The 24,393-nt window shown below is 37.5% G+C and overlaps 1 protein-coding gene across 1 annotated transcript; it reads right to left on the reverse strand.

The window, feature by feature from the left end:
* Positions 1-10,890: 10,890 nt before the first annotated feature.
* LOC121801641 lies at positions 10,891-14,142 on the reverse strand. Its single transcript, XM_042201175.1, has 3 exons — positions 13,334-14,142; positions 12,087-12,261; positions 10,891-11,463 (listed from the first exon to the last, which is right to left on the reverse strand). The coding sequence occupies exons 1-3, from the start codon at positions 13,721-13,723 to the stop codon at positions 11,039-11,041; spliced, it is 990 nt and encodes a 329-aa protein (XP_042057109.1). The 5' UTR covers positions 13,724-14,142; the 3' UTR covers positions 10,891-11,038.
* Between the last annotated feature and the right edge of the window lie 10,251 nt (positions 14,143-24,393).

Below are 24,393 nucleotides of genomic sequence, written 5' to 3' on the forward strand. Positions count from 1 at the left end.
GGTCTTTCGAAGGAATGACCGTACGCTTTTCTGGAGGAATTCTGCCGATACTGTGATATTCGGCCCGTGCCGGCTGGATCCACATCTGAAGATTATAGGCTCTAAGCTATTCCCTTTGTTTTGCAGGGCGATGCGGGTGTCTGACTGTCAAGGCTGCCAGAAGGATCCATCAGAACCTGGGCTGAATTCCGCATGATATTCCTCGACCGCTTCTTTCTAGTATCAAGGACGAGTGCCCTCAAATGGGAGATTACCGAAGCCAGACAGGAGTACGATGAGCCCCTCGGTCAATACTGGGACAGATTCTAACCACAAGCTGGGGGAGCGGGAGATCTACTCGATATTCTATAGCGGACTTACGATGGACAGCAAAAAATACCTTAACCTCGCAGCTCAAGGGGATTTCTCGAGAACCTCGTTTAGCCAAGCTAAAAATATACTGGAGAGGCTGATAGAGGCTAAGTGGTCGTATGAGACATCTCGAGGCCAGTACAAAAGAGGGCCAGTGCACGTGGCGGAGGCACGTAACGATGAAAAATTGGAGGCTTGATTTGAGCAGATGGCGAAGAAGCTGTTGGAGGCAGTAGAAAAGGCCAGACCACATCCACCGCCTGCAGTGAAGGAGACACAGTATGTGCCGCAGCCGCCACCGCCAAAAGAGCATCACTACTATTACTGCGAGTTTCCCCCTGAGGTAGAGCAAGTAAACGTCGTAGGCCATTGGAACACAAATGGCAACTGGATCCAGGGGAAGCAGAGAGATGCTCCATGGAGGGACCACCCCAACTTCAGATGGACTGATCAGAATCAAAGCCAACCACAGCTAACCGCGACACAACAGGTACAACCCTCTGACGGGCAGTCCAACTGGCCAACTCGAATCCTGGATAGACCAAACACTGGAGGGAATAGAATGCAGGGAGGTCAGGCAGGTTGGTCAAGTGGACCTCAAGGGAACTGGTCAAGTTGAGGACATCGTAGCTGGTCAAGCCGACAACAGGAAGGAGAATGGGGGTACCAACACCAAGCCCCTCAGTATAGCAACCAAGGAAGGCAACCAAGTAATCAAATGGTGAGTTATGTTCCGCAGTACCACAGAGGAAACCAGCAAAATCAAGGGAACCCACAGTATTTCCAAGGAAACCAACAAAATCATCTTTCCCAAGACCAACCAGAACAGTATGGATCTTCCGGCTACTACCAGCAAGGCCATGGAGGAGGCCGATTTAATCAGAGGTATAACAGGCAGCAAAATGAGGGCCCAGGAGATGCGATGATCCCGCATCAACCACAAGATGTAATGCGAGAAATACAAGAGACTCAGAAAGAACAGAGGGTTGCACTCGAGATGCTTACAAAGCAGTTATCTCAGGTAGCCATGTCTTTGGGCGAACTGAGAGGGAATGAAGGGAAGCTTCCAGCCACAGTGCAGCAACCTACAGGACGAGAGCTTGTCAATACAGTCTCTCTGAAATCGTAAACAGTTTGTCAAAGTTCATCTGTGAGTTTTCCAGCACCTAAACTCGATCATAACGGAAGCTTTGAGCCCGTCACCTTCAATCAAGTCAAAAAAAAAGAAGAGACGAGTGAACAGGTTACTGAGAAGGGGAGGATGGTCGAAGAGACCAGTGTAATCCAACCTAGTGATCTCCCACCAAAGAAGACTGATCCAAGGGGTATTTACACTCCCAATTTCCATCAGGAGCGTTCTAACGGAGCAAGCAATGTGCGACCTAGGGGCGTTCATCAATGTTATGCCATATTCTATGTATAAAAAGCTGGGGGAAGCAGAACTAGTCGAAACTGATATGGTGATACAGCTGGCAAATGTGTCTTCCATTTACCCCGAGAGAATTCTGGAGAATGAAATCGTCAGGGTGAACAAATTTACGTACCTCGCCGACTTCTTTGTTATAAAGATGACGGAGCCAGAAGCAGAAGAGTCCATTGGAATCCTCTTGGTAAGACCTTTCTTATCCACCGCCAGCACAATCATTGATGTCCGCCATGGGACAATAAATCTGGAATTTAATGGAGAGCGATTTACAGTCGACATTAATGAAGCTGCAAGGAAGCCACAGGACAGCGAAAACATTCAATCGGTAGATGATGTCAGACCTCTGGAGCAAAAGTATCTGGAAAAGGAACTATTCGTTAAACCACCCTCTGACCTCACTAATGATGAGAAGCTTAAAAGGGAAGCAGCTGACTGGTTCAAGGCAACAATGACTAGGGAAATGGATGATGAAGCCACTGAAAAGGCAATTATGGAATTCTGCCAGCCATCACAACCAGCCAAGTCAAGAGAGATCACTCAACCGGATCGGAATAAAAAACCACCTGACCAAGCTGCCCTACTGAGAAGGGTGCGAGAGGAGAATCCCACGCCAACAAAGCAACTACCTGAATCGCCAAGTACCCTCAAGGACATGCCTGACCAGGCGTATCACAATCCAGTTGAACCAAGTTTGCATGGACAGGAGAGACAATCAGGAAAAAAACTGAGGCTGGGTGAAGAAGGCGTCAAGTGGAAAACAGCAAACCCGATGGAAATAAATCCAAATCTATGCATGCACCCAGCCACAAAAAAAAGAGTGACCAACTTCTCCTCGAGAAAGGAAGAACCCATCGGTGAACAGAAAGAGCTACCATTCCAAAGTCAAATCAAACTGATATCCAGGGAGCGGGATTCTGAATGGGCAGACCCCCATATCACCATGGCGACACACACACTAGAGGCAAACATGCACAAGGGAGATCCTTCCAATTTGTTCTCTTTTGTGATAAAAGGTAATAGGGTCGATCCCTATAGAGACAAGGCCGAAGCAGGTATAGTGGAAGAAATTCCACTGACCCTGCCCAATCTTATCCAGTAAACAGGTATAGGGAGCTACTGCGTATTCTTGGGTAGTCTGCTTGATCAAGTAACATAAATCTGATCTTCGGTCTGATCAAGTGACATCCTAAGGACACCAGTCACTCCCTAGATAGCGTAGTGTAAATATTTTAGTTTTCATTTCAGATAATTAAAAAGACGGGATGAAAGCAAGAAACTGGTCAAGTTGGGTTATGTTTACATCTGAGTTTAATTGTCCGATTGACCAGTACAATGTGAGATAACCAATGGTCGCAGTGAGTGAATTGATCAAGGACAGGTGGAGATAGGACACATGTAGTCATTTGAGTGGTATCAGGCTGCGCCAACTGTCGCCACGAAGAGACGTACTAGGGAGAGGGAGAAAGAGTATCAGAGAAGCTAAGCCAGCTGGCACTCTGAAAAGGCGCACTAGTACGTGAACAGTCGCAGAGATCTCGACAGTCAGAGATCCCAATAGTCGTAGCATCAGTATAAAAGGACGCTTTATGATCCGTACCTTACTTTTGTCCAACTACCTACAGTACTCCTTTGTTTGCTCCCGCTTATTTGTCAAAACCTTTCTCAAATCACCATTCACTCCACGGAAATCACCTACCAACTACCTCAAACGTTTTTCAAATGGACTCTCCTTCAACCGGACAAGACGAGAGAACGCTAAGGAGAACGGCCCGCCGTAGTATTCCGGTATACACATCGGTGGAAGGTAGCGAATCAGATGAGGTGCAGTACTTGCGCTATCATTCTGAGCGCAGACGAAAGGGAAAGCAGGTGGCCAAAACTCCTACAAAAAAACCAAGGACAGCCTCTCCTACTGCGGAGATCAGAAAACCTATTAGGGTGTCGTTCACCGAAGGAGAAGAAATAGCTGGAGAAGACGGTGGAGAAGAAGCAGAGGTTGACAGGTCAGGAGAACCTACCTACGAGAGGACGGAGGTGTTGGTCACGGAAAAACTCTTGAAAGAAATGGCTCGTTTTCCCGACTCGCAGAAGACAAAGATTTATGCGGAACGCGGGGCAAAAGGGAAACAGACTAAGTCAGGAAAGCGCTACCGCCCGGAATCTCTTCAGGAGATAGAATCAGAGGACGATTTCCTGTCCTACATAAGCACAATCGGGTTCAACTGGTTGCTCAATCACAGCACAACAAAGGTCCTGGTTGCCCTGGTGAAAGAGTTCTTCACTTCTTTCACGTTCGAACAAACGATAGACGTATCTGTTGAGTCTATCTCTTTCCGGTTATTCAACGAAGAGGTATCAATGAGCATTCGAGAATGGTCTATGAGGATGGGGCTAATCACAATGGATGAGGATATCCACGGCCTTTGGGACAAAACACAGATTGGGCCTCCCGGGGACATGCCGAGATTCACCCCGCAAGCGGCTTGGGACTTGCTTACTGAGGGGCATGGTGGACGTTTCAAACCCAGCGTCTCAAAGGGAGTCCACATTGCCGACCGACTCCTTCGCTTTGCCCAAACCTTCATTGCCTACAACTTACTGGGGCAGGTAACTGCCACTCTCACCACAGCTGAACTCTATTTCGGCTGGGGCATGTTCAAGGGGGTGAAGGTCCACTTGGGGTACTGGCTGGCCCAAGCCTGCCATTCGCTGACTACCCATACATTCCGCCATCTCTATCTCTGCCATCTCTATCTCTGCCATCTCCCCTACCGAAACTGCACAGACGACCATGTCTGATGATCCCCCACTCCCACTTTCTAAGCGCCCGAAGGCGTTACCAAGGAAGTCAAGTCCCTGAGGGACCGAAAAAATAGTTGAAGTACCCCTCCCCCCCGATCTCTACTCATTTCAGTTGAAACAATTTCATTTTATTTTTGGTATGTATAACTGATATTCTGCTCCACCTCACACTTAGACCTGTGATGGGTCTAAGTGTGAGAAGTTATGCATGTTCCTTATTTGTTGCCATTGCATGTGCCTAACCCTTCTTTCCACTGCATCCAGTCCCTCGAGGACGAGTTCATATGCAGTGGGGAGGGGGGACGGGTTAGTTATAGAAGAATCATACATGTTAATGTTTTTTGAGAAAAATACAAAATTTTAGATAAAATAGGCAGTATGCATGAAATTGGATAAGTGGAAGACCTGATTACCTTTTGGAAGAGTTAGAAAAAGGATTCAGTATGCTCGCATGTAAAAACTTGATTGCAAAAACTTGATCAGTTTGAACGACGCAAGTATGATGGAAACGCTCAATTTCTAAAACCAACTATGAAGCCTCTCTATATGTGAGTTATAAGCCAAAAGTAGAACACTTTCTACTATTTTTACAAAAGAAAAAATTTACGAGGGGCTGACTTTTAATATTGAGATGAAAATTGCACAAGAAGTAAGGGCTAAAGGCACTAGGACTTAGTCTTTTGAGCCATTTTCTTCCTTCGATTCCACAACCCCGCCTCATTAATCAAGGCACCCCTTAGTTAACCACTTTGAGCCCAAACACCCTTACCCATTCTTTGAAGCCTTAAGACCAAATACAAGTTTCATATCACATGAGAAAAGAGGGTCGAAGAGATTAAGTTTGTCAAGGGAAACAAAAGGGGATAACAATATATTGATCGAAATAAAGGGTAGCCGGGTTGATCAAGTTAGACAATCGGGTTGATCATATAAAAAATGATGAAAAGGTTTGAGAAAAAGAAAAGGCAGGAAATAGTTGTAACCTGACCCAAAAAAATCAAAAGTAAACAAATAAGCCGAAAGTTATAAGGCTAAAGGTCGAAATTTGATCGAGAAGGAGAATCAAGAAGAGAAAGAAATAAATATCTCAATTCTGATCCAGCGAGTTTAGTCAAATCTTTAGCTTTTCGACTCATGTGATTTTTCTTTAAAATTTTATATTTGAACTTAGAACCCCTAGGACCCTACCCTAATACGTTACTACCCTTGAGCCCCGTTATAACCCAAAACAAAGACCTTAAGGAACTATCTTGTGCAGTCCGATTCAAGGTATTAAATTTATGGCAACACCAAGTGAACAGTCCTAACATCTCTGTGAGAAATGAGTGACTGAGTGAATCCAACAGTGGTTTTTAAATTGAGCAATCTTGACAAGCTGACACCTTGATCAAGAAAAGGCGAAAGAGAAGGAACACAAGCTACTGACAAATGGATTGACCTCGACCTCGGGTATAATTGTTGGAAAATTATTCGGTCTAATGTATATATATGTGAATACGTGTTTTTATCTTGAGGTCTTGTTTTTTCTTTTCGTTTTTTTTCTTTTACTTGTGAAATAAGTAAACCATGCCTGAAATTTGCCTTATCTTTTTCTTTTCTTTTTCTTTATACTAGGGGACAAGTATGTTTTAAGTGTGAGCAGTTTGATAAGGCTCATTTCATGCATCGGTTTAAGGGTAAAATGTATACTACTTGATCGGTTTATCGTGCAAAACAAGTGTTAAAATGTGCAGAAATGCTACTTGACCAAGGCAGCAAGGCCGAACTGATCAAGCAAGTACAAAAGGCGAAAAAGGGCCAAGAATCGGGGGAGTTGATCAAGGGGGGGCGATCAAGCAGTTAGGTGGGGACCGATGGCTTCTAGAAGAAGAACACGTGAGGAAATGAGCTGGATATGGCGCACCATTCTGTTATCAAGGACGACGTTCTAGAAGGGAACACGTGCCGGAATATGAGAACGCAAGGATGAAGCTGTTATACGAATTTGTTACCAAAAGCATCGTCATTCTAGAAGAACAGCACGTAGCAATCAATGAGTCGCTCACTCTCAGAATGAGCGAATATTCCCTGACAAGATCGTTATCCAGTTGGGGGTCGAATCGAGCTTATAAATAGATGATGTGCCACCACAAGAAGGATCGGACACTTTACTTTCCGTCTAGCTTAGCTTAGCTTAGTTCAGCTCTCTGGCTTAGTTTAGTTCAGCTCTCTAGCTTAGTTTAGTTCAGTTCTCTAGCTTAGCTTAGTTAAAAGGGCGATCGAAGGGAGCGGTGCAGAATACTCATTTCTGTTAGCGTTATCTTAAGTTTCCCGCTGAGATTCTTCTCAGTTCTTACCGCTTTCTTAGCTTCCGAAGTGTTAGCTTAGTTTAAATTTCACGCTGTACTCAGTTTTTAGTTTAATCAAAGTTATTTTCGTTTAAATTCTCGCATTTACTTTTCTGTTGTTAACTGCAATTCACTTGACCCAGTAGTTAAAGTTCCATTGATCAAGCTAGCTAGTTAAATTCTGCCTAGAGTAAAGACAATAGTTAAAAACTCCCAAGTTAAAGCGTGGCAGCAGCCAACCCCCCTGTTCACTACTCACACACTCGACACACCAACTTCTCTGTGGGATCGACCCCGAACTTGCCGCTTTACTGTTAAAGTTGTGCAAAATTGGGAGTTATAAATATTTTCTTGCGTAAGTCGGTTTGAGGATTGATTTGATTAAGTGGCAACGGCAATTTGCTAACTGATCTGACCGGTTCGGTTATCTTCCATATAACTTGATCCAATTCCAATCCGTCGATCTCGAGCTCACCAGTGGAAAATATTGAACATTGGACCACATTTGTGATTGCCCCGTTGGTTTACTGGCACTGGGCTGAATTTATTCAGGCCCACGACGAATTAAGCGATGGCCCAAAGTGTTGGTGAGTCCCGTTTCCCATTCACTTACCTGATACCTCACGATGGTCGCCACATGTGCACTCCACGCGAAATCTGCCTGATGACCATTGAATGGAGGGTTGTGTTAGTTGAGTGAGATAAGTCACTCTGCCTCCTCTCTCTCACTCTCATTCTGTTCATTCTCTCTCTCTCTCTTGGAGATGATACGCTCTCCCTTCTCTCTACACTCTCTCTCACTCCAAGGTGATTTCACCGGTTCCTTCCTCCGATCATCGTTCTACACCGATTAATCTATGTTTTGTGAGATATAGTCGGTTTTCTCTCGAGTTAGGTTACTGCTTCGGTTTCCTTAGTGTGAAGGTATTACACTTTATGTGGCTTTGGAAATTCCACCGGCTAAGGACCTAAACTATAGCTAGGACCCTGGAGTTGTATCTTGTACTTAGTTATCTTGTAGTCTTGTTCATCTTTTGTATCTGGCTTTTTACATCTGAGACTAGCCATCTTAGTAAGCGGTGTAATACAAAAGAGATCCCGGTAATAAGTGAACTATGTTGGTCTGATTTCTACAACTTGTTATAAAACGTGCGGAGTTAAAAGAATTTTTTAAATAATAGACAGATGGAGTATTTTATATACAATCCGTATCAATATATCTTTACTCATTTATGAAATAATAATATAGTACAAATTTAAAACTTGATTACACTAATGGTAACAACTAAATTTTGAATCTATTCGAACTTGACCAGGTAAAACCTAATTAGGGTAACTTTAATCACAGATCTTCCAAATAAAGATGCAGACAATAATGAAGGTCGCCTTATTACTGCTATTTTTAAATGGTAAAGCCAATAATGTATAAACACGTAAAAAATCCACCAACTTAAAGTCTTAAACCAATAATTCATCTTAGGAATACTTGAAATAAAGCTTCATTTTATGCTGGACAGGACAAAATGGTCCCATTGCTTTAGCAAGATTGCTAAGTGCTTTTAAAAAAATCAGTCCTTTTAAAGTAAAATAGCTGGATTTTTTTAAAGAAATCTGTGCTTTTAATCTCCAAATTAATTAAATGGGTTCCTACATGTTTCGAATATAAACATGATTTTCCATCACTTTATTTGTACTAATACTAGTATGAAGGAAAAAAGAAACAAATAGCTAAAATATTAAGCATAAAATATTGAATATTGAGAATAAGAATTAGGTTGAAATCAGTTCTGTGCATTATGTTACATTTTAACTTTAATTACAGATGCTTAATTACAGATCTCCCCCTCTAGAAATAGATTGGTTCTCTACACTATTTTGAAATAATAACGGATTTAGTACATCATTGAAATAATATCATATTGAAACAGTTAAAATGTGAAAAGACGAAATTGCCCAAATACTCAAAAGAGCATTTTCGGATCAAAAATAGGCAAAATGACCAATTTCAAAATAAACCCTTAGTCCAGAGATGTCTGGCAATATTTTTAAAGTCCAGGAACTATGGACGAGATAAACCAATAGTCTAGAGACCATTTATGTAGTTCAATCTTTATAAAAAGTCAATATCTTTTGAATATTAAACAATGAACATAATTTCGGGTGTTCGAAAAATCCCATTGAAATATTCTTTTGAAAAATATATTGCTTTGATTTATCAACACCAATATGTTGCATAGAAAAGCCCACCTCGTATGCCTAACTTGTATGCTTTCCGAAAATCTTCGATAATAATTCTTCGCCCTCAACGTTAATTTCTTCACAATTTCCCTTTTTGAAAATAAATTTTACTTCCTTCGTTTCACAATAAGAGTTACATTTTGTCATTTCAGTTCGTCCCACAAACAAACAAAGAGTCATGTTTCACTTTTACCATGAAAAAATGTATCATATTCCACTAACTTTTCCAACCCACTATTATTTACGTTTCTTAAAACTTGTGCTCACTCCTAATGTGACTCCTATTGTGGGATGGACGGAGTAAGTTATTACGCACTTATCTCATTGGGGATATGCAGTACTCCCTCCGTCCGCCATTAGGAGTCCCGGTCACTTTTGCGCACTCATTTTTAAAAAATGATACTACCTTCGTCCCTGAAAGTTTGTCCCATTTTTCTATTTTCGTCCGTCTCCCAAAGTTTGTCCCATTTCATTTTTTACCTTTTTTGTAGTGGACCTCATATCCCACTAACTCATTCCTACCCATATTTTATTATAAAACTAATATATAAAAGTAGAACCCACATTCCACTAACTTTTTCAACTCACTTTCCATTACATTTCATAAAACTCGTGCCGGGTCAAAGTGGGACAATATTTGGGGGACGGAGGTAGTAATAAATAGTTGAAGTGGAGAAATTATAAAGTAAGATAGAGAATAATGTTGAGAAGAGTCTTCTTAACATTATTCTCTCTCTTACTTATCATTTCTCCACTTTAACTATTTATTACTCCCTCCGTCCTGCTTTAGGAGTCCCGATTGATCAATTTCGGGTGTCCCGCTTTAGGAGTCCCGGTTATGATAAACTAATAAAAAATGCCTACAAAGTAAGTAAAAAAGTGTTAAAAGTGGGTCCCAACATCCACTACAACATTTGTTTATTACACACTCAATTAAAAGTGAGTCTCAACATCCACTACAATATTTATTTATTACACACTCAAATACTTTCCTAACACATATGTCCGACTCAACCGGGACTCCTAAAGCGAGACGGAGGGAGTATCATTTTTATAAAACAAGTGCGCAAAAGTGACCGGGACTCCTATTAATGGCAGGCGAAGAGAGTATATATTTTGCCTCGTCTTCCTTCAAGCGTTTAGCTTCTCGCTATAATTAAATTAAAAGATTTAACTTTCTGTTGTTCTTATGTTAATCTATTGTTGTGGCAATGTACACTCCTTATTACAGTAGTTGCCTAATATATGATGTCTCTTTTAACTCAGATTAGGAGCAAAACATAGATTGGAAATCCTAAATGCTGTGATAGTCTAAGAATGTTAGGATTGGACAATGAACGTGAATATCAAAAGTAGTGAATTCACCTTGCAGCAGGATTCGATCAAAACGTGGAAACAAACTACGCAACAAGTAAGTTCTCCTTTGCTTAAATGCTCAGCTCGTAATATTGATTATATATCTAGATCTATTTTCTTGTCTGTAATTTTCGTCGTCGTGTATAATTAGATGAAGAGATAACCCCTAGCATCTGTAACCAATGAAATACTATAGTACAAAGTTTGGAAATGGTCCCTGGAGCTCTTAATAGTAGAGCAAGTTCAAACATATTTGGAAAGCAAAACAAAAACATTCAACACACGAAGAGCTGTCATGTCCTATCACGTAGATTGCAGTGTTCAGTGTGTTATCATTCCAACATACATGTGACCACTCTCTCTATCTTTTTACTACTACTTCACAAAAAATTTAGATATATATATGTTGAATTAGTTTATCAATTAATGTATCCCAATACTCAAGAATTTAATTAGCATACACATTACATACATCAGATTACTACAATTAAATAACTAACTCCAAGATTTAGATAACTAGTCCTATAATAATCGAAATTTAAATCAACAATTCTTCTATTATTTCTTGAATTAGATGCAAATAGATTGCAACCTCAATTTCTACTTTTGTCTCCTTCACTTGCTGCCCATGCTTACTCCATCCATCAAACTCTTTCTTGAAATCCAATCCTATCATCATATCTACGGTGTCGAACTCGACCTCCTTCCACGAATCCAACCGGTTGCAGATTCGTCCCATCACAACTTCACTGCCCCCCGATTGAACCATCTGCTCCTTCTCTTCGTCTATGAGATCATACACGAGCCTCTTCATGTCGGCCGACAATGGCTCGTCTCCTTCTCGTTCCACATGGACCTCGTCGTCTGATCCTTCCAGCTGCAGCTTCTTCTCGAGCTCAATAGGGTCCAATTTTGCAAGTTTTTCAAATCTCCTTAGCCTTTGCATGAGCTGTTGTTTGGCTCCTGCATTGAATAAATTTAGTGCACCAAACCAAATCACAATATGACAAAAAATAAATTTAAGAAACTATAATGGACCCCACAAAAATTGCAGGCGTATGCAGAGATTTCATTATTACCAACATAATTTTAAATAGAATTTATTTGTACTAAATTATTGAAAAATAATTAAGGGAGGAAAACCCCACACCCTGAAATTTCAGGTTGCAGAACCCTTATTGTGTGATTTCAAGGACAATAATGTAATCTCGCATGCAACAATGCCATGTATATTTAGTAATGCAAACCTGACATAATTTAACTATATCCATTACACGTAATCTCCTGCCCCTTAAAAATATGCGCATTCTTTATTTTCACTGTCGCATAAAAATATGAGCATTTTTATTTATAGAAAAATACCCCCAACTCACAACTTATTAAATACTAATAATAATGTGGGTTCCACTATCCACTAATAATACTTTAATTTCTTTTCTCTCTTACTTGACTAATAATTCTCGTGTCATCTCAATTGTCCATGTTTTTATGGGACGAAGGAAATATTTAATCAAACCATGGAACTATCGACCGATCTATGTACAAAATGGATCAAGCACTTTTTATGACGAGAGAAGGCAACATACTCTCTACATTCGTGTAGCTGCATTCCATATCGTAGTCTTCTTCATCTTCTTCGTTGGCACTACTGTTTTCGCGCTCGTTGTCCTCGTCAAACGGAGGATCCAATACCGAAACCGGACTGCATTGCTCCTTCTCTTCCTCCTCATCTCCTTGATTATTGTCCGAATTTTCCTTCTCCTATCAAAATTTGAAGGAGACATTTCTAATTATAGAAAAAAAAAGATTTATACTATTTGCATTAATGAAAGGAGAGTTTGCTAAGGTATTTCTTGCGAAAAAGTTAAAATAACCGTAATTATGAACATAGCAATTAAGACTATATTATTAATTATGATTAGGTTCATGGTGCAATTATCAAGATTGTCCTTTAGAGGGACTCTATATGGGGTGGAAACATGTCGTATTAAAAAAAATGATTTTGGTGGCAGAGGCGTGATCGATAGTACACAATTTAAACAACCATTCAAATATTTTATACTGGTTAAATAGTACTGCTAATAATTAAATTCAAATTTCGTGGATTATCGAGAAAATTTCCGACCAACGAACCAGACCAAGAAGATTGTTTACCGACAGGTGCAGGAGGTCAAAGCTACTTAATACTCCCTCCGTTGATAATTTTTTTTAAACGTCACAAATTTTAATAAAATATAAATAAAATAAGAGATATAAGGAAAAAAAATATTTAACTAAAAATGAGCCACATCTTATTAAAAAAAATTTAAATCAAATAGTATTTTTATTTTGAGAAGACGGATAAAAAAAATAATTTTTTTATGGGACCCAAAACCATACAAGCTACAGGTTTCGGCCCAAGTCATGAGTTCACTAGCATAATTAGTCACTAATGAGTCTTCACAAAATTTACAATGACATTTTTATCATACTAATATTTTATAGAGTAATTAGTAAATACTTTCTCTATCCCATTAAAAATGAAACGTTTTTCTTTTTTTATTGTTTCATTAAAAATGAAACGGTTCTTAAAATTGAAACAACTTTATGTCTACTTTTTTATCTCTCTTACTTTACTCTCTCTTCATTAACTAACAAAATAACAATACACAACATCTAGTGCCGATTCCCAAATATTTTATTTTTAGTGGGAGTACTACTATTTTTATTGGTTTAGAAATTTCCATAAAAAGCAGAATCTCGCATGAAATCAAATAAACTCAATTACTTTAAAAAGATAGTTTTTCCCACAAAATATAAAATCTCGGTAAACGAGATGGGAAAACGACAAAACCTGTTTTACGCGGCGGCAGGGGGAGTCCAACTCCGGCGTGCGGCGGCCAGTCGACGAGGGACTCTGCTGGAAAGAGAATACAAAAGGACTTACGCTGAAATACGACTCATCACCGCCACAAAACTCGGAAACACGGCTGCTTGTCGACGCCTCCAAATCCAGCCATTTATCTTCTTCCTTATTATTCTGTTTTCCATTTTCAATCACCTCCTCGATGGCCCGCTTCCGCTTCTTACTCCGATCCCTGAGCCTCTTGAGCAACGAGCCGAGCAAGCCTAACTCTGCCCGGTTTTGGGCCTTGGGCTTGGGCTTGTTCTGTTTTTGAAAGGAGAGGAAGGGCTCTTGATCCTCTTTCAGAAGCTCATGCAGAAGAAGCCGCCTCTCCTCCATGATTTGCCAATTCAAATGACAAATAATAAAAAATAAAAATGAAGCGATGATTATTATTACTATAGGATGTTTGTTTTGGTGGGGAAAAGAGTTGGAGTGCAGGCTGGTGGGGTTTTGAAAGGAGAATTTCACAAGTGGGGAAGTTGGATATGTTGTGATGAGATTCAAATCAAGCAAGAAATAGGTGAAGAGATTGGTTTAGTGTTGGGAAGATCGAGGAAATGTGCGTGGTGATAATCGAATACTAATAAATAATAGTAATAATTAAAAGAGGAGTATGATTCGATTCGATTCGATTCATGGGGTGAAAGAGAATTGTGGAATTGGGTGGAACCCCAATGTACATCATGCTCTAAAATATTGTCTGCATCTGCTAAAACAGTATAACTGGGAGAAATTTAAGTTTTTTCTTGTGTTTTAAATTTATTTGATAGAGTACGATTTTATTACCTTTATGGATGGAATTGGACTCAGCAGCCCCACCCCACAGGCTTTCTTTACATTAAAAGGTAGAGAGAGAGAGAGGGGTCCCCAGGCACACACGAGCCTCACTTTACAACGCATAGAGCATCCACAGCGGTTTCCTTGCCGACGGACGTGCTCTTGCCGTTGGCAAGGACAAGCCCTGTCCGCCGCTGTGCTCTTGCCGACGGCAGGGCGCTGCTCTATGCATAGAGCACGTCCGTGCCAACGGCAAGAGCACGAGGCGTCGACATGGCATGCTCTGATTGACCCTTAGTTTATCATTTTTTATTATTACTTTTTAAAAAATCAAAAAAATCTGAAAAATTCAAATTTAATAAAAAAAATATTTTCCCACTTCCTAATAAAATATATCCATTTTTTCCACACTTTTAATTTATTTTTTCATTATTTTTACCCCAAAATTCATACTCTCGTCTATAAATATTCTCATTTCAAACACAAAAAATGACACTATACCAAACAACTCTCTCAATCTCAATTTTTAGGGTTTTAATTATGTAATTTTTAATTTTTAGGATTTTAATTATGTAATTTTTTAATTTTTTTATAATTTGTAATATTATTCTCGGTAATTTTAATGCATTTTAATATTGCGAAAATGTTTTTATTTAAATTGAATAATAGAATGGTGGGACCCTTGAGCTTGTCCTTGCGGAAGAGCACGGATGTGGATGTTGTACTCTTGCCTAAGAGCAGAGAGTAAAAGTGGGTCCGGGCCCACATCCGTGCTCGTTGGCAAGAGCACGGATGTGGATGCTCTTACCGATTTCTTCAATAAAAGCGACATTATTCTTTTCTTTCTTTCTTTTTGTCATCCACTACTACAAAAATAGAATATGACAATTACTATTAAAGATGTCATCATAAATGTTTACACCAGTCTGTTGCAACATTTATACCATGTACTAATGCTACATGCAAAATAAATGTCATAAGAAAGATTATGTACACCATTTTAATTTAGGTTATTTTTCTGTTAATTGATGAACTTTCAATATTTTCTGATTTTTATCTTAAATTTTTACTTTTGAATCTAAATACATGAATTTTGAGTTTTCTGGTTTTTCACCAAAATTAAAATTTTGTTTAAATTGAAGATGACATGTTGGCGGGAAGCGACAACGTGGCAAAAAGCGACGAGTATTAAAACGGCGTCGTTTGGATACAAAATGGTAATTTGTCTTAAATTACATGAACTTTCAAGATTTTGTAGAATTTCTCGTTAACTTTAAGATTTTTTTTCCCTAATGATATATTTTCTCTAAATCATTCAATGTCCAATATTTTTAATTTAGTCTGGAGTATTAATTTATATACTTCCCCGTCCCCAAAAAATAGACTAGTTTTTCCATTTTTGGTCATCCCCAAAAATTAGTCAAAGTCTAAATAAGGACAGTTTTGAACAAACACACACCACTAATAATGTAGACCCCACAATACACTAACACTACTTCCACTACTGCTTCTCCATCTCTCTTACTTTTTCTTATCTCTCTTTTACTTTACGAAGTCCATATTAAAATCTGTGTCATATACAACTTTGTCAATTATTGGGACGGATAGAGTATTTATTAAAATATATGAAGTGAACTTTTTCAAGTACTAATAATTTGTTAAAATTTTCAAAATGTATCATTTAAATAAAGAAATTATATATTCAAAACTAGCCATGAGTATTAGTGTAAATTTATTACAATATATGAAGAGCGAATTTTTTAAATACTAATAATTGATTAATATTTTTAAAATGTACGTATCATTTAAATAAAGAAATTATATAATTAAAATAAAATTTTTGTGAATTTGTACATATTCATATTAAATTGCAAAGATAAAATATTGATATATACAAATAAAAAACGTAATTTGAAAGAAAAAAATTACATATATCTCAATTCACAACATCTTTTAAAATTTGTTAATTTTTCAAGATAGTATTAGACATAGTTCAGTATAATTTAAAAATATTTATTGTCTAAAATAACTAAAAATTACAGTTTAGAAAATAATAGATCTAGAGAAATTCATAAAATAATTTCACTACGATTGAAACTTTTTATTAGGCAAAAATAAATCCTAGTTTATGTATTTAAATTAGAAAAAAGTAAAGTTTCGTAGAAAAATAAAAAAATATCGAAAGTTCATGTATTTACAAGCTAATAACATGTCATATTGATTTGACATCTTTCGTCATAGGTGATATTGTGTCAAGTGTACTCTACATCAGCTTTGATTTGGCCTGAATTAGTTGTTGGGAGAAAGATCCAAAAAATCCGAAGTTAATGTATTTACATTCAAAAATAAAAATTTAGACGAAAATCAGAAATTGTTGAAAGTCTATGTATTTATAGGCAAATAACACTTTTCACTTTACATATTTAACGTCAATCCACATGAGTGCTGACATACTTGGATTTTACATGATTTTAGAGGGTGGTTTTGTATGAATGTGATCATATTTCGTCTATTATTAGGCGTGTTTATATCTACTTCTCTATTATGTTGGTATGTTGACCTTTTTGTTAAGAATGTGTAGAAAAAGGTGTAAAATAGGTGGATATGCAGCAGCCTTGGTTTGAGACAATTCTTCTAGAGATTTTGAAGTCCAATCAACACCCACTGCATATCATTCTCTTCGTCTTCGAAAGAGCTTCGCGTGGGTATCTCAAACGCCCTAATCGGAGTTCGGATGAGAGAGATATGGCCGATCTACGAAAGCCGCGCACAGGTAACCCGGCCGGGTTAATTTACAGTGCAAAAATACAACCCGGCCGGGTTGAGCCAGAATCCAGCAACTGTCCTAAAATGGTGACCCGGCCGGGTTGAATTTCCAGTTCAAAAATACAACCCGGCCGGGTCGGATTGTCTGACGCGTCTGAAAGCTGAAAACGCGATTTTTGAAGGGAAATAAGAGGAGAAGAAGCCTAGGGTTCATTCTACATTCTACCTACCGCCTACCACACGCACACACACCCTCAAGAACACCTTTGAGAGAAAGATTTGAAGTTTGGAGACTCTATATCGGAAGATTGAAGCTTCATTCCATAGATTGATCTCACAGGAGTACTTAGTATCTATATTTCATGTATTTGTTGAATTTCTTTGTGTTGAATATGATTTTCTTCATAAACATGAGTAGCTAAACATCTCTTGTAGAATTCTTGGTGATGATGCACTAATTTCATAGTTTTTATCCGATTGATTTTGTTCTTGCCTTGCTCTTGTAGTTATTTGATTATTCTTGGGTTTATTCCTTTCAATTGCTTGATCACCACTTGATTGTGTAGGATTAATTAGATTAATCGGGAGATGAAATAGTTAATCCGGAAAGAAGAATAATTCACACCTTAATACAATAGAACTCGGGAGAGTTGAGGTTTTGAGTGAGGTCATTAACCTAATCAAACTTTTGGGAGTTAGAGGTTTTAGGATTAGAAGGGGACTTCAATTCTAGCATCTAATCTACCGGTTTCTCACCTCGGGAGGGGGTTTAATCTATAATCGTGGTTGACTTAGTAACTCTAGAGACACCAAAAGGTAGGGCGAGTCAATTGGATAAGAGCTTGGAATTGTGCATCGGATCCTTGAGTTCTACAATTTCTCCATATTATCTTTCATTATCACACCGTGTTTTCTAGTCCTTAATTGATACTTGCTTATTATATGCTTTTATTAGTTGTTAGAACAAACCAAACTGCACTTGATTGTCTAGATAGTAGTTGATCTTTGTTCGTGGTAGTTAAGTTGATACAAAATTGTCTCTGTGGGATACGATACTCTTGCTTACTGATTGCTACACTAGCCCCGTACACTTGCGGGTATAACTTGTGTTAAAATAAGTTGAGTCAAGTGCCCATAGCCCTTGCCTAGCTCAGTCTTGTCTCGTCTTGGCAGGACGAGCACGGGCGAGCTCGCGTTGCGGGTGTCATGTCTGGCGAAGTGTTTCGCGTTGGGGAAGTTGGCGAGACAGTGCGCCAATATGTCATCTACATAGACAACTATGCCAAAGAAACTATCACCATCTCTCTTAAAGAAGAACGAAGAATGAATGGTCTGAGGATAATTGTTGTAAATCGAATCCGAATAATACTTTAGATAGCTTCAAGTACCAACGTCTTAAGACTTATTTTAAGCTATAGAGTGACATTTCAATTAAAAAACAAGACCAGATAAGTAACACACCCCCCTCAACAATTAATCTTGGAGGTACTTTTGCATAAATTTCTTCTTCAATGTCACTGTATAGGAAAGAATTATTCACATCTAAGTGAGATAAATGTCAGCCAAAGTTACCGCAAGAGCGATATGATCCTCACTGTAGTAAGCTTCACTAGCGCGGAGAAAGTATCAAGAAAGTTCACACCGGATTGTTGTGTGAAGCCCTTCGCTTCTAATCTTGCTTTATAGAGTTCAATAGTAACATCAACATGAAACTTGACCTTGTAGACCCATTTACAATCAATAGCATGCTTACTAGGAGAAGTGTTTTGATTATCCTTTTTTTAAGTGTGGGTTTTGATCAAAGCAGTGAACCCCTCTTGCATAGCCTTTTTTCACATTTTTTTATCCTTTTCTATTATCTTCAATAAACACGTCAAAATACCAAAATATATATTACATGCAATTTAAGAATATAATTTATATAATTGACATTGAAAAAGAATCAAATCTTGGCCTTAAGAACATGCAAAATCTGCGGCAGTGCCTGTGTATATAGTAGCAATAACCCCACTAAATCTATTCATAAAAAAGGCCAATAATGTTTTAGGATTTCTGTCCCAAGCGATAGCTGAATCGAGTTTGTATATGTGCGAACAACAAATGCCCACGTTTTGCTACGGAGCCTTCGACAAAATCATATACGCATAATTACAGCGCATAATTTTGATTGAGGACAAAATGAATAAATTAACACAGAATAAAATCAAGACAATTAAAATGAAAATTTTGGAAAAGTCACTAAAATCCGCACCGTCGTGATGGGGTGCATGCATGCCATTTAAATGGTGGTGCTGCTGCGTTTTTTATTTTGCACGCGTTTCTCTAATTGGTCTAATATTTTCTCCTGGTATTAGGTTTACTAGATAAAATAATACAGTAGTAAGATATAATTTAGGATTAAGTTAGTGAAATTATTTAATATGAGGAGTTTGGGTATGACTATCCATTAGAATTAAGTCATGAGATTCAATCTCATGAATCGAACATAATACTACAAATTTAATTGTGGGATATAATCTTGCAAAATGAATACTTCATGACTTTTATTTTAAGTCATTCTTTATTTTTTTTAATTGTTAAAATATTGTAAGTAAGTTATAATGACTCGATAAGCTAAGTACATGAGGTTAAAATATTGTAAGTAAGGTTATATCAATTGTACACACTAGGAATCGACCTTTGAATCTATTACCTATCTCCCACATATTGTTCTCGCCTATCATGTGTGTAAGACCATCCACAATAACCGCCCAGCGACCGCCCAGCCGAGCGCCGGCGCTGGGCGGTTCGCTGGGCGGTCTATTGCAGCCGCCCAGCCGCTGACTGGAGAGAGAAACCGCGCAGCGCTGGGCGGTGGCGTGGCGCTGGGCGGTCGGCTGGGCGGTCCTTTCGGCGCTATTGCAGCTCCCGGATCGCCCAGCGCACCGCCCAGCGCGAAAATTAATTTTATTTTTTCCGAAACACTATATATACGCCATTTGCTCGTCATTTTCATTCGCACCACTTGTTTTAACGAGTACTCTCTCTATCTTTCTTCCCGTATATGTCTCGTAAATTAAATTCCGTATATTGTGTGATTGTTAATTATGTCATTTTATATAATTGTTATTAGTGATGTGGCTGGGCTATTTATGATGTGGCTAGGCTATGGCTGGGCTATTTATGATGTGGCAGGAGGATTTTTAGTGCTGATGATGTGGCAGTGGCTGGGCTATGGCTGGGCTATTGCTGGGCTATTCCTATTGTGGATGGTCTAATACTCCCTCCGTCCACAAAAAATATGGCACTTTGTGAATGACACGGATTTTAATATAGAATTGATATAGTAAGAGTGGAGGGAAAAAAGTAAGAGAGAAATAGTGTTAGTGGAATGTGGGACCCATATTATTAGTAGGAGAGAAGGGAAAAAATAAGAGAGAAGGGGAAAAAGTAAGAGATAAATAGTATTAGTAGAATGTGGGGTCCATATTATTAGTAAGAGAGAAGAGAAAAAAATAAGAGAGAAGTTGTTGAAAACTTTTCTTTTTTGAATGTGTCCTATTTTACATGGACAGTTAAAAATGGTTGTGTGCCCTATTTTTTGTGGACGGATGAGTAATATGCCAAACGTAAGGAATGGAAGAACAAAACATAACACAAAATTCCCTTTTAACTTTTTGTCTTATGCATACAGCATATAGTGCGTGCAATAATCTGCCAAGAACTAGGGACTGGAAGAAGAAACCAACAAGACAAAAATTCCTTCTGTTAATACAAAAGATAATTTTGAAATATAGGGAGGGAGCTAATGGCGGCATGATTTTTTAGTGCACAAATTAAATGTGTTCTTCCACCTTTCTCCAATTATTTATACACCTCTTTGATCTCGTTCAATTGTTTTGTAAATATTATAGAAAGAATATGTGTCTTTGAAAATATAACGTTGATACATTTAAGCCTATATCTACTAATTTACCTAAATACTCTTTGTTTCTTTCATTAATCTTAATTTGTAGCTAAGATTATTGTAGTCGGTGATGGATGAGTATGATTATCTTATGACTACCCATCTAAAATTTTGTCATGAGATTCAATCTTATGAATCAACATAACAAATATTCAATCATGAAATATAATCTTCTGAACCGAACAACTCCGTAGTTGTCGTTTGATTGATATATATGATTCATTATATATGATTATCCATCTAAGATTAAGTTGTGAGGTATTTTAATTGAATGGGTGGCTATGACTCATTCTTATATGATTATTCAAATAGAATTTAGCTATGAGATTTTCATGAACCAAACATAATCCGTATTCAATTATGAGATAAGTATAATCTTTCAAACCGAACGGACACTTAATAAATAATTTTTGGAGTTGTACTTCTAATTAAGTTAATTCTTTGTTGTTGGGCTGCTGGCAGCATACATTATTGCACTTAAAAGGCCATATATTATTGTACTTAAAATGGCATATATAGGTGTGCAGTTTTTCACCTACTGCTGGTTAATCCCACATGCTAGATTCTAATGGACCTATATATGGAATCTTGTAGTTAATTTTTCAATTCTTATGACATTAAAATGAATTTATTGGGTCTATAACCAATTAGCAACCCCTCAGAGACTCATAGTTGCACTAGACAAATCTGTCTATATAGGCATAGGAGTATATAAAATACCTTAGCTCCAAACCAAAATATTGATAACCGGTTTGGATTGGATCTACACTCATAAATCAATCTCACATAAAATGCCACATTAATCAAGTCACTGAAATATCTAACTAATCCATAGACTAGAACTCCTACAATTCTAGTAGTAAAACAAAATATACTAATGTGTGAGTTGGCTTAGTAATAGTGTAATAACTTCGGAATTCAACGAGTTTGGGCATTGTCATATAGTCTTTAAATTTATATTCATTAGCATAAAAAAGAATAAAATATACCTACATACTGCTCACATTACTTACGAAGAATGCTATATACCCAATTTATTCAAAATCATACTGATATAGTTAGTCAAATTGCAAGCGAGATAAACATCAATTAGGTGGCTGCCAAAGCCAAACAATTAGGCGTTTTGTATAGCCTTTTCACTCTGTCTCTTCTACTAGGTAAAAGAAAATCAGCCTTAGCTTAAATCTTCACTGAACAAATCCAAATTGACATTTTTTTTCGATGAAATAAGACAGCAAGATTGCACCCTAAACATCACATGTAAAAGAGAGATGAAATCAAGAAGGCTCTCTTTTTCATAGAAATCAAAAAAGTACCCAAATTAGTAGTGTAAGGTCGTGAAAAAATTTCTAAAAGAAAGTGGATTAATATTGGGGGACCGACAAAGATGGCAAAAATAGACAATTTATTAGAGATGAAAGGAGTACTTATTTTTTTTAGCAGCATACAGATATTTCTACATGTGAGAATTGTCTGTTCAAATTGTCCATCAGTATGTGGGCCGAAGTAGCCCACATGGGCTCAATTTGGATCACAAATTTAGTATAAAACATGCATCAATGGGTATTGCAATAAAAGTATATCCCAGCATTATCACTTACTCCCTCCGTCCCCAAAGAATATGCACTTTGAGTTCGGGACGAGTTTTAATGCAAAATTGGAAAAATAAGAGAGAGATAGAGAGAAAAAGTATATTCTTGTGGGACGGGGAAGTATAACTAAACTTTCCTTCAAATTCCACATTCTTTAACTATTAATTCTGAAATTCTGTACAAGCTCGAAAATATTCAAATTTATCTCTGATTTCACTAATCATTATGGTAAAAAGAAACGTGAACCCCAGTATGTGTATGTCAGTGGGGTGGGTGTTCATAAACCAGAGCTTTCTCTGATCAATAATAATTACTCCCTCCGTCCCGTGCTACTCGCACGTTTACTTTTCGGCTCGTCACAAAGTCCTTACACTATTTATAATTTAAGTTAGAATTAATGCATTTAATTAATATGTTAGTTTAAGTTAAGAGCTCTTTTATTAAGTGATGTCTCATTACACCTAAAATTCTTTTTTAATTACACAAAAAATCAATCCCAAATTTACGGCCTAAAATGAAAAGTGCGAGTAGCATGAGACGGATGGAGTACTATTATTGTCTATTTGTTCATCTAGGTGCTAAATGAAATCTTAATAAAAGGTCAGGTCCACAAATTATACTCCTACATGCTACTACCTTCGCCCCGCATTAAGTGTCACATTTGCTTTTTGGCTCCCGTTTTATAAAAATGATACTCCCTCCATCCCAAGATATTAGACTCATTTCTTTTGGCACAAGAATTTAGGAGACGTTGTTTAGTGGTGTAAGTGGGATTGGTAATAAAGTAGATTTTTACCATAAATAGAAATTGCTCAAGCATGTTGGGACACCCCAAAGTGGTATACGAGTCTAATATCTTAGGACGGAGGGAGTACTAAATAGTTAAAGTCGAGAAATAATAATAAAAAAGAGGGAGAATAAGGTAGAGAAGAGTCTTCTTTACATTATTCTCTCTTAATTTACTATTTTTCCACTCTAACTATTTATTATCATTTTTACAAAATGAGTGTTGAAAAGTTAATGTGGGACGAAGGTAGTACTAATTAGGGCAGAAATTGCGTTTTTATTAGCCCACCATATAATAATGGAAGACTAATTTCAAAATTCTGAGTTAAATTCCCACTTTATGCAAGTGCTAAGAATATGAATGAGGAAGGGAATACTGAGATATTTAGAAGCTAAGAATATGAATTCAAAATTAAATGACAAAACAATTACTAGTAGTATGTTTTTATTTAAATGAGATGGGCATAATATAAAAATAACGACTAATGAATTAGTAATGGTGTTGAAACTGTACAGTCAACATTGCTGAAGTCAACCCATACAATTAACTACCTAACTGCTGCAGGAATTTTAGCCGCTTGTAAGGATGAGTGACACTTCTTCCTGCTATTGTTATTTTTAATTCAATTAATGCTCTTCAATTTATTCCAGAAATGAGAAATCTCTAGAATCCACTCCCACTCATGTAATTTTATATTACTCCCCCAAAACTTTAATAAAATGATTAGCACTATATAACTAATACTCCCTCCATTTAAATAAATATGAAATATTTAATTTTTAGCACAGATTTTTATATAATGTTATTTTATGAATTAATAAAAAAAATTAAAGTAAGAGAAAAGAACAAATAGAGATGACGTTAGCAAACATTTTATTTTTAATGAAACAACTCAACAATGAAAATAATTCTTTTTTAATAGAACAAAAAGAGTATCTACTTTAAATATGTGAAACAACTCAACAAGGAAAATAATTCTTTTTTAGTAGAACAGAAAGAGTATCTACTTAAAATATGCGGTGGGTGTGTGGATTCGTGTAACTACAAAAACTGAAAACGAAAATGGTCATTTTGTGTATATGATTATAAAAAATTATAGTAGTCAAATTTCCTAGACGAATAAGCTATTTCGTTTCAA

Source organism: Salvia splendens, chromosome 4 (genome assembly GCF_004379255.2).
Source record: "Salvia splendens isolate huo1 chromosome 4, SspV2, whole genome shotgun sequence".
NCBI classification, from domain to species: domain Eukaryota; kingdom Viridiplantae; phylum Streptophyta; class Magnoliopsida; order Lamiales; family Lamiaceae; genus Salvia; species Salvia splendens.